At 48.5% G+C, this 10,779-nt stretch overlaps 2 protein-coding genes across 2 annotated transcripts; one reads left to right on the top strand and one right to left on the bottom strand.

The window, feature by feature from the left end:
- The first annotated feature begins 3,236 nt into the window (after positions 1–3,236).
- NCR3 (natural cytotoxicity triggering receptor 3) lies at positions 3,237–5,618 on the top strand. The gene is made up of 4 exons (XM_008067689.1): positions 3,237–3,531; positions 4,829–5,173; positions 5,326–5,433; positions 5,559–5,618. The coding sequence occupies exons 1-4, from the start codon at positions 3,426–3,428 to the stop codon at positions 5,597–5,599; spliced, it is 600 nt and encodes a 199-aa protein (XP_008065880.1). The 5' UTR covers positions 3,237–3,425; the 3' UTR covers positions 5,600–5,618.
- Positions 5,619–6,836: 1,218 nt separating this feature from the next.
- Positions 6,837–9,940, bottom strand: LST1 (leukocyte specific transcript 1). Its single transcript, XM_008067722.2, has 5 exons — positions 9,845–9,940; positions 9,417–9,471; positions 7,859–7,960; positions 7,530–7,589; positions 6,837–6,955 (listed from the first exon to the last, which is right to left on the bottom strand). The coding sequence occupies exons 1-5, from the start codon at positions 9,938–9,940 to the stop codon at positions 6,837–6,839; spliced, it is 432 nt and encodes a 143-aa protein (XP_008065913.2).
- Between the last annotated feature and the right edge of the window lie 839 nt (positions 9,941–10,779).

Below are 10,779 nucleotides of genomic sequence, written 5' to 3'. Positions count from 1 at the left end.
TCCAATTTGGGCGACAGAGTGAGACTACAACTCAAAAAAAAAAAAAAAAAAAAGAAAGTACAACAAAATCATCATAGTATTCCTTGAACTTAAAAAAAAAAAAAAAAAGAAATACATTTTGTAAGACTGTAGCTGCCATAGAGAGTGCTTCCTCTGATGGATCTGAGCAAAATACATTAAAAAATCTTTGGAAAGAGCCGAACTTGGTGGCTCAGCCTGTAATCCTGCGCTTTGGGAGGCTGAGGTGAGTGGATTGCCTGAGTCCGCGAGTTCGAGACCTGCCAGGGCAACTTGGCAAGACCTCATTTCTACAATAAATCAAAAAATTAGCCAGGTGTGGTAGCACGCACCTGTAGTTCCAGCTACTTGGAAGGCTGAGGCGGAAGGATCGCCGGAGCCCAGCAGGTCGAGGCTGTGGTGGTCAGGAGCGGCCACTGCACTCCAGTCTGGACGACAGAGTGAGACTCCAACTCAAAAAAAAAAAACAAAAAACTTTGGAAAGGATTTACCATACTAGATGCCATTAACAGCAATCATGATTCGTGGGAGGATGTCAAAATATCAACATTTATAAGAGTTTTAGAAGTTGATTCCACCTCTCATGGATGACTTTGAGAAGTTCAAGACTGCAGATGTAGAAACAGCAGGAGAATTAGAAATGGAGCCCAAGCCAGACTCGGTGGCTCAGCCTGTAATCCCGTGCCTTTGGGAGGCTGAGGTGAGTGGATTGCCTGAGCCCATGGGTTCGAGACCCTCCTGGGTAGCGAGACCTCATCTCTACAATAAATTAAAAAATTAGCTGGGCGTGGTAGTGCAAGCCTGTAATTCCGGCTACTTGGAAAGCTGAGGCGGAAGGATCGCCGGAGCCCAGCAGGTCGAGGTTGCGGTGGCCGGGAGCGGCCACTGCACTCCAGTCTGGGCGACAGAGTGAGACTCCAACTCAAAAAAAAAAAAAAAAAAAAAAAAAAAAAATGTAAACAGATGAGGAGTTGCTTCTTATAGATGAGCAAAGAAAGAGGTTTCTTGAGATGGACTCTACTGCTGGTGAAGATGCTGTGAACATTGTTGAAATGCCAACAAAAGATTTGAAATATTGCATAAACTTAGGTAAATCAGTGGCAGGTTTGAGACGTTTAACTTCGATTTTTAAAGAAGTTCTACTATGGGTAAAATGCTATCAAACACCATTGCATGCTACAGAGAAATTTTTCACGAAAGGAAGAGTCAATTGATGCAACAAACTTTATTTTAATAACTTATTTTGCTTTATTTTAAGAAATTGCCACAGCCACCCCAGCCTTCAGCATCCACCACCCTAACCGATCAGCAACCATCAACGCTGAGGCAAGAGCTCCAACGGCAAAATAAATACGACTTGCTAAAGACTCAGATAATCCTTACCACTTTTTAGCCATAGAATGTTTTTATTTTTTATTTTTATTTTTGAGTTGGAGTCTTACTCTCTCACCCAGACTGTAGTGCAGTGGCCGCTCCCGGTCACCGCAGCCTCGACCTGCTGGGCTCCGGCAATCCTTCCAACTCAGCCTTCCAAGTAGGTGGAACTACAGGCGCGCACTACCACACCTGGCTAATTTTTGATTTATTGTAGAGATGAGGTCTCGCCAAGTTGCCCAGGCAGGTCTCGAACCCGCGGGCTCAGGCAATCCACTCACCTCAGCCTCCCAAAGGCACAGGATTACAGGCTGAGCCACTGAGCCTGGCTCATAGAATGTTTTAACACTTAAGTATATACATTTTTTTTTGAGTCGGAGTCTCACTTTGTTGCTCAGGCTAGAGTGCAGTGGCAAGCTCACGGCCACTGCAGCCTCAACCTACTGGGCTCAGGCAATCCTTCTGTCTCAGCCTTTCAAGTAGCTGGAACTACAAGCATGTGCCACCATGCCTGGCTAATTTTTCTTGATTTATTGTAGAGGTGAGGTCTCGCTAAGTTACCCAGGCTGGTCTCAAAGCCCCAGGCTCAGGCAATCCTCTTGTCTTGGTCTCCTAAAATGCTGGGATTATAGGCGTGGGCCACTGTGTCCAGCTATACATTTTTTTATAGATGTAATACTATTGCACGCTTAATAGACTACAATATAGTGAAACATAACTTTTTTTTTTTTTTAGTTGGGGTCTCACTCTGTCACCAAGGCTGGAGTGCAGTGCATGGGCTCAAGCAATCCCCCTACCTTAGCTTCCCAAAGTACTGGGATAATAGGCATGAGCCACCGAACCTGGCCTAGAATAGTGAAACACAACTTTTTTTTTTTTTGAGTTGGAGTATCACACTGTCCCCAGTCTGGAGTGCAGTGGCACACTCATGGCCACTGCAGCCTTGACCTGCTGGGCTCAGGTGATCCTTTCGCATCAGCCTTCCAAGTAGTTGGAACTATAGGTGTGCACTACCACACCCGGCTTATTTTTTGCTTTATTGTAGAGATGAGGTCTCACCAAGTTGCCCAGCCTGGTCTGGAACTCTTGAGCTCAGGCAATCCTCTTGCCTTGGTCTCCCAAAGTGCACCCAACCCAGCCAAAACATAACTTTTATATGCACTGGAAAAACAACCAATTTGTGACTGGCTTTATTGTGATATTTGCTTTATTGTGTGGTAGTCTGGAACTGAACCCAAAATGCTGTATCTCTGAGATACTCCCATATAAACTTGGAGTTATATGTAATGCATTGTTTTTTTATTTGTGTGTAAAAATACATCTTATGTGCATTTTGTAGGTTCCCAATAAATCCTAGTTCAGTGGTGAATAAAATGAGTGGATTTCCCAGGAGATGATAAGTCCCTGCAGAAGACGCTAGATAAAGCTGACCTCTGTTGGGAGGTATTCCTTTAATGGAAATCTGAGTATGCATGAGTCCAGACTTCATCAGCTGCACTCATGTCAACCACCCATGTCAACTCTGTCAAAGTAAAACGGGGTGATTGCTATGCAAATACGGCTTCCAGATACAGTCCCTAGTTCATCATAGAAACCCTAGAGCAGCCCTGGAGGAGAACCAGACTCCAGGAAAAAAATGCGTGGGATGGCCCAGGCGCTGGTGAGGGGAAGTAGGTTAGCTTCTGAGCCTAGGAGGGATCCTGGAGGCTTATTCTGGGTAAAGGGCTGGTCTTCTTGCGCCCTGGAAGGTGGGGGAACCACATCCTGGTCTCACCAACGCTTCCGCCCATCTACTCTTGAGATAGCAGCCATCTAAGCCTAAGCCTCTCTCTTAGGCAACCTGCCCACAAGCTGCCCTCTTTGCCTCCTAGAAACCCGGACATTTCCATTAACACCAACCTCTCTCCTCAGGAAAGCATGCATTTGATGCCCAGGGCTCCTGGCAGTTGAGTTCCTTGGCAAGTGATGGGTGAATCATAGGAAGCTCCTCATCCTCATCTGGTGACCAAAGGCCTGGCCACAAGCAGCGTGTCATGTTTCTCCTCCACCCAGATCTCACTGCTCAGATCCCCTTCACCACCGGGACACCCTTCAACATGGCCTGGACGCTGTTGCTCATCTTGATCACAGTTCATCCAGGTGACAGGGCATGGGCTCCAGACCCCAAAGGGTGTGGAGCTGGGAGGAGGGAGGCTGGACTAGATGACCCAGGGAGCAGGCTTGTTGGGAGCTGAGCATTGAGTCCTACGGCAGTGTTGAGAGGAAGAAAGTGGGAGGCGTGGGGCCTCCCCAAAGTTGACACTCCATAGCCACCTTCAGTTCATAGTCCCTCCGTGTTGTCCACTGAGAGGTTTATTAGCTAAGGTCTAGATATATAATTAGGAGTTTGAAAGACTCAGTTACATCTAAGATAAATTTCTTGGTGAAACTGATTGTAACTGAGAGAACTTAACTAACGAGCATAATCTAAGTGTGGATTCCTGGAATCTGGCACAAATTCTCAGGACCGAACTCTGGGTCCAGGAATCTTTTTGAGCAAAACACTCCAGGTAATTTCCATATATGCTCAAGTTTGAGAAACACTGAAATAGAATGGCTAGTAAATTTCCCAAGAAGATAATTTAATCTTTTTTTTTTTTTTAGTTAGAGTCTTACTCTGTTGCCCACACTTGGAGTGCAATGGCACGCTCACGGTCACTGCAGCCTTGACATTTCAAGTAGCTGGAACTACAAGCATGGGCCACCATGCCCAGTTAATTTTTTGATTTATTGTACAGACAAAATCTCGTCAAGTTGCCTAGGTTGGTCTCAACCCCCTGGGCTCAGGCAGTCCTCCACCTCTGCCTCCCAAAGTGCTGGGGTTATAGGCGTGAGCCACCGTACCCTGCCCAATCATGCATTTTAATATTTGGTTTAATTTATCAATTTGGATGAACTATGTAGGAACCTCAGTCAATTACAGCCATGTCTTCCTCTGGAGATTTAATTAGTTAATGCTCTTTAACAAAAAAAAAACAAAGAGCAAGATGGCTTACTATAGAGTACCATTTGTACTAAAATAATACCTAGAATAATATAATTAGTGATAGTAGTTAACTAGACAGCCACATTCATTAATGAACTTCCATTTCACTGTGACATGACAGGTTAAATTATAGCTAGAGGAGTTACTTGTAGTAAAGGTAGCTGGAGAATGAAGGTAGAAGGTGAGGATGAGGGTGAGAGTTGGTATGGGAAGGAATTTGAAAAATCATTTAATAAGCAATGTTAAGAAATTATATTGGTAAAGAGGAAAGGGTTTAATGTGTCACCTGAAGCGTTTGTCCCATGCACCCTATCCATGGAGACAGCTGGGATATTCTACTCCAAGCTCTCTTGACTTTTCTCTTTGGAGTGACTAGGGAGGCATTTCTCTGGGTCTTCTCTCTGCCCCCAGGATCCTCAGCTCTCTGGGTGTCCCAGCCCCCTGAGATTCGTACCCAGGAAGGCTCCTCTGCCTTCCTGCCCTGTTCCTTCAACGTTAGCCAAGGGATACCGGCCATTGGCTCCGTCACGTGGTTCCTAGACAAGGTGGCTCCGGGGAACGAGGTGAGAAATGAGACTCCAGAGTTTAGGGGCCGCCTGGCCCCCCTTGCCTCTTCCCGCTTCCTCTATGACCACCAGGCTGAGCTGCAAATCTGGGACACGCAAGGCCATGATGCCGGCGTCTACGTGTGCAGGGTGTTGGTGCTGGGCCTGGGTGTCGGGACAGGGAATGGGACTCGGCTGGTGGTGGAGAAAGGTGAGACACTGGGAGGTGGCATCTCCTTGACTGGAGGCCCCGGGAGGCAATGTCCCCTGAGGGTCATCCCCCAGGGCCATATGCCCCCTGCCTCTTCCTTAGCCTGTGTGCCCTTCTTCCCTAAGTCCCATCTCTAAATGGACCCTATGCAGGACCTCCTCAGCTGGTGGCTGGCCTAGCTCTCCTCCTTCGGGCTGGATTCTATGCCTTCAGCATTCTCTCTGTGGCCATAGGCAGCACCTTCTATTACCAGGGCAAATGTGAGTAGTGGGGCTAAGGTCAATGGGGATGGGATGGAAGGGGCAGTAAGAGAGCTGGAGACCAAGAAGAGAGGGAGAACTTTGGGATTGCAGTACTGAGCAACTCCTGTCCTCTCTCTGACCAGGCCACTGTCACATGGGAGCACACTGCCACTCATCAGATTAGAAATGATTCCAGACCCCAGTGATCCAAATTCTCTTCAAAAGCCCCCAATAAATTCCTCTCTGCTCACTAACACCTCTTCATGAGTCTCGTGTATCTTTTTCTCCGCTCCCCAATATGATTCTCTCCAGAGTCCTCCAACTCTTTCTCTTTTTTTTCTGAGGTCAGAGTCTTACTCTATTTCCCAGACTAGAGTGCAGTGGTGTGATCCCAGCTCACTGCAGCCTTGACCTCCTGGGCTCAGGTGATCTTTCTGCCTCAGTCTCCCAAGTAGCTGCTATTACAAGCACAAGCCACCACATCCAGCTTATTTTTTAATTTTTTAATTAAATTTTTTTCTTTGGTAGAGACGAGGTCTCACTATATTGCCTACACTGGTCTCGAGCTCCTGGGCTTGGGCAATCCTCCTACCTTGGCTTCCCAAAGTGCTGAGATTATAAGCATAAGGCATAGCATCTGGCCCAGATTCTCAACTCTTAACTTTCCCTTCCACTAAATCTGGCCTGGAAAGGTCCAAGCAGGGATTTCCTCAGCACTAGTAACTACCCCTCTTACTACCATCTGGGAGCTCAGCACATCCACCTCTCCCAGGCCCAGGAGGCTGATTCTTCCAAGAAATGGGGATTATCAGGTCTGATTATTCCTACTTGTCAGCTCCTCTTTCCTGCCAGGTCCACAAATACTCTTTTCTGGTTTTTAGGAAAACTCTGGTCCCTAAACACCCTCATTCCCCCAGTAAATCACTGTTTGACCCCAGAGTGGGCAGGAGGGTGAGCCACATGTTTTGTTTTGCTTTATTTTGTTTTTAAGTTGAGGTCTCCGTTGCCAAGGCTGCAGTACAGTGGCATGATCATGGCTCGCCCCAGCCTCGACATCCTGGGCTCAAGCGATTTTTTCACCACAGCCTCCTGAGTAGCTGGAACAACAGGCATGTGCTTGCACACCCAGCTAATTTTTGTATTTTTCTGTGGAGACGAGGTCTCAGTATGTTGCCTAGGCTGGTCTCAAGCTCCTGGGCTCAAGGGACCCTCCTGCCTTGGTCTCCCAAAGTGCTGGATTACAGGCGTGAGCCACTGTGTCTGGTTGAACGACATAAGTTTTGATGATGGTTATTTTGAACGAGTGCTCGAAATGGACTGAGAGGACTGAAACAGTAGGTGGAGGAAATCATGATCTTTACTGGGTGAAGCATAGAATGACCCAGATCACCTGCCTGGATCAAGGGAGGTGTCTGGGGTGCTCAGGTGGGTTTGTTCTTGGCGATACTGGCATAGTCTTCCTCGTTCCTGTCCTGGAGCTCAGGTCCCTCACTGCTGGGCACTGGCAGCCTCTGCAGAGATGCATAGTGGAGCTCCTGCTCTGAGAACTGGGCCTGGGGCCAGGGCAGAAAGAGCTGCTGTGAGGAGCTGCCCTTGGATCCCTCCCTCTGAGTTCTGCCCCCACCTCCAGGCTTTCTTACCTCCCCATCTCTCTGAAGCATCTCTCTCCCCACTTGCTCCTCTCTCTCTCCTCTCTTTCCTCTCTTTTTCTCTCTCCCCTCTTTCCTTCTCTCTTTCCTCTCTCTGTCCTGCCTTTCCCCCCTTTCTTTTCTTTATCTTCTCCTCTCCCCTGTCTCTCCCTCACATCTCTCTCTCCCTCTCCCGCTCTCCCTCTCTCCCCTCACTCTCCCTCTCTCCCCTCACTCTCTTTCTCTCTGCTGGCGTAAGCTCTTGGTCCTTTCTCTCATTGCTCTTTCTCTTTGTGTCTCTTACTCTCTCATTTCTTCCCATTTCTTACTCTTATTCACTCTTACTTTTCCCTTGGTTTCTCGTGTCTCTCTCACCCTTTTTTTTCTCTGCCTCTCTCTTGCTCCCACTTTCTCTTTCCTTGTCTCCTGGCCCCCACCCCTCCTCTCAGTGCTCAGCCTGACTTGTCCCCTGTCCCCCACTCAGACCCTCTCTTGCCTCCCCTTTCCCTGTCCCCAGACTCCCCCAGCTCCTCTCCAGCCTCTTTACTGGAAGAAAAGAAGAAACTCAGCACAGCGCTCCCTTTGGGCGTTCCCAGCTCCCCACTACAGCAGGTGTTTGATCCCTTGGTTCCAAGGTTCTCACGGCCGGAGGCCTGGCCTCTCTCTGGACACTCTTCTCTCACCTCTGCCACCCACCTCCCACCATCTTCCTCACCTAGGGCCTGTTAGGATTCTGGAAAAGCAGCAGGAAAGCGTGTGGGTGGGGCAACAGGGGGCATTGCTGTGGGATGAGTGAGGAAGGTCACGGGGCTCACCTCTGCGATGGAGCCGACATAGGCAGGTGGACAGAATGAGCACAGCCAGGAGCAGGAGGAGTCCCACCAGCCCCAAGCTCCCGTAGACGTAAGGGTGCACGCCTGTAGGGTGGCAGGCTCAGGATTAGAGGGCCATGTTCTCTTCAGCTACCCCAGTTTCTGGTTGCCTGTGGCTTTTTCAGATCCCCTCTCCAACAACTTTAGAGGTAGAAAAATATATTCTTGGAGCCTCTTCATCCCCAGTCTCATTACCTCACCTCCTACCAGAAATACACGCCTCATCAATTACTCCCATCTGATTTCACTCACCCCTCAGAGGCTGTCCTCTGCACTTCCTGCTGTTTCTGGGCCTCCTGTGAAGTCCCTTTCCCTTCCACACCGGCTGTCCCTAGAGGCCTGTCTACCTAGTCATGATCTGCCCACACCACCATTCATCCATCACTCTATGAGCCCCCACAACCCTTCCTATGCAGAATCAAGGGGCCCTTTACTTACTTTCCCAATTCGACATTAGGTTGGGGACCGAGGAGTCTCTTGGAGGTCAGGAACCCTAGGCCTTGCTCTTTTAGACTAAATGGTCAGAGCTAGTCACGTGCCTCAAGTTCCTGGTCTGGAAAGTGAGGGGCCCTCTGTTACAATCGTTTTTGGACTGAGGAGCCTCACCTATTTGCAACTCTGAGCTGGCCACTTTCCATTTGTCACCACGCATCCCCACAATAATGTAGAGTCTTAGGGTGGCCATAGCCCAGGTGAGAACCTGAGACTCAAACTTGGAATTTACTAGGCCATTCATTCCAGAAGGGTGGAGCCAGAGTTCACAGTCAGTTCTGTCCCATTCCAAAACCCACCTCTTTCTTCTGCCCTGGGCTGACTGGGTGGTTTGGAGGACAGTCTCTTTAGCACTAGATGGTTCTAGGTGCTGGTGAGGGGCTTATGGAGGGGGAGGAGCCAGGGTCTGGGTGAGTATGGATACAGGGAGGGGGGGTGAAGTAGGAAGGAAGGTGTCAGTGTCCCCAGTAGCTGGGTTCTTCCCAGCCTCAAAACAATGTGGGAGTGAGGGGGCTCCACTTTACTGGTGTGGAGAGCCGCTTCCCACAGGCAGACACTGCTGGGGCTGAAGTAGGGCTTGGAGGAACATCTGGGGCCCCATAACTTCCCCTCAGGCACTTCCTGCCCTCCAACCACGGGTTCCTGTTTGAGGACAAAGAGGGGACCTGCTGACTTCACCCCAGAGCCAGATACCCTGACTAGGGTCTGGAAACCGATACCCTCCAATATTTAAGAGGAATGCTGGGGGTGGGCTGGAGTGTAGGGAGAAGAAACCCAGGTGAAGGGGACAACTAAGGTGGCCATAAGGGCCATAGGAACAGAAGTGGTTTGTCTTTAATTTCTTTGGGGAGCAGAAACTCAAAGGCTGCACAGAGGATTCCTCTAGGACCCAGGGACCTCAAACCCAATACTCTTCCTCCCTTCATCTTAGCCTCAGCTCACTCTGGGGTGTGACCATTCTTCCCCCATGGTGTCCCCCCATCAGGGTCCCTGCCCACTCGCAGCTTACCTAGAGCTTGTGGCCTGCAGGGTGGACAGACTCCAGGCTGGCCCGAGCTGCCTGGCTGAAGAGAAGTGTCGCCACCTCAGACATTTCTGCCCCTCCTCTGGCTTTAACTTCTCCCCCAGCCTGGTTGCCTCCCCAGCATTGTTAGGAGAGGAAGTTCAGCTTGAGGGTTAGCGTTACAACATCTTTCCTTTCAAACTCCCAGGACTCCTAACTAGGGTTGTAATACCGCTCAGCTCCAGCCATCCTATTAGTCTTGCCAATCGTTAGTGAATGTCTGCCTCCTCCAGGTGCTTTCCCTGGTTAACTTTTTCCCTCTCACCCCTCGTACCGCACCTGTTGAGAGCTCTTGATCTCAGCATATGTGTGTAGACACACACCCCTGGCTCCTACAGCACACTGAGAGCTCTGGCATATTTGGGGTGACTTGCCTGGAGTTCTGCAGCTATATGCAGCAGGGGGCTTGGCTGGCTGACTAACAGGAGAGTCAGAGGCAGCCAGACTAGATCTGCACAAGCACTGCGCATAGATCTGGGACAGAAAGTTGGTAACAGGTTCATGTTGGGAAAGGAGGTGTGGGCAATCCAGATGGACTTCCTGCAGGTGGCAGCATTCCGATGTTGAGCAGAGAACTAAGTAAAAGGAGATCTGGTGCTTGGGTCCATTTATATTTGCATTTCTCTCTCTAAATTCAGGAACTTTCTGCTACTTCCTCTTCTCTCCCCAACCCCTTATTCTCAACATATCCCCTAGAAACAATAGAACAATATTTCGGGTTTTGTTTCAAAAAGACATTTTATTATTAAAAAGTTCAAATATAGGGAGCAATTGAAAGAATTGCAGTGAACCTATCCTTGCCACCGAAATCCTACAATTAACATTTTTTATTTGCCTTATCACATATTTGCCAATTCATCTCATTTTTTGTATCTTTCAAAGTTGCAAACATTAGTACATTTCACATCTAAACCCATGAGAAACTTATCGACTGGAGTTCAGTATTTGTTTCTCCATTTCTTTTTTGGCCTGAGGAAGGCAAAATTTACACACAGTAAAATGCACAAATCTCAAGTCAGTTTTTAAACTGCTTTGTTATCAAGGCTCTGGAGTCACACTGCCTGGGTTCATATATTGGTTCTGCCACTTGCTGTGTGATCTCCACAAGTTTCTTAAACACTCTGTGCCTCAGTCTCCTCTTAGAGTGTTTTTGTTAAGATTAGAAGAGTTATTAAAATGTATAGCTGGGCATGGTGGCTTATGCTTGTAATTCTAGCATTTTGAGAGGCCAGGGTGGGAGGATTGCTTAAGCCCAGGAGTTTGAGACCAGCCTGGGCAACATAGCGAGACTTTGTCTCTACAAAAAAAA

This window comes from Carlito syrichta, unplaced genomic scaffold (genome assembly GCF_000164805.1).
Source record: "Carlito syrichta isolate Samal-C Ts95f unplaced genomic scaffold, Tarsius_syrichta-2.0.1 Scaffold309736, whole genome shotgun sequence".
In the NCBI taxonomy this organism is placed as follows: Eukaryota; Metazoa; Chordata; class Mammalia; order Primates; family Tarsiidae; genus Carlito; species Carlito syrichta.
This window is presented reverse-complemented; position numbering and strand designations above follow the sequence as displayed.

Coding starts and splice junctions, on each gene's coding strand:
- LST1 (XM_008067722.2), bottom strand. CDS start 9,940: ATGCGCAGTGCTTGTGCAGATCTAGTCTGGCTGCCTCTGACTCTCCTG. Junction 9,472..9,844: donor ATATAGCTGCAGAACTCCAG/GCAAGTCACCCC, acceptor ACTTCTCTTCAG/CCAGGCAGCTCGGGCCAGCC. Junction 7,590..7,858: donor ATGTCGGCTCCATCGCAGAG/GTGAGCCCCGTG, acceptor CTTTTCTTCCAG/TAAAGAGGCTGGAGAGGAGC.
- NCR3 (XM_008067689.1), top strand. CDS start 3,426: ATGTTTCTCCTCCACCCAGATCTCACTGCTCAGATCCCCTTCACCACC. Junction 3,532..4,828: donor CTTGATCACAGTTCATCCAG/GTGACAGGGCAT, acceptor CTCTGCCCCCAG/GATCCTCAGCTCTCTGGGTG. Junction 5,434..5,558: donor CTTCTATTACCAGGGCAAAT/GTGAGTAGTGGG, acceptor CTCTCTGACCAG/GCCACTGTCACATGGGAGCA.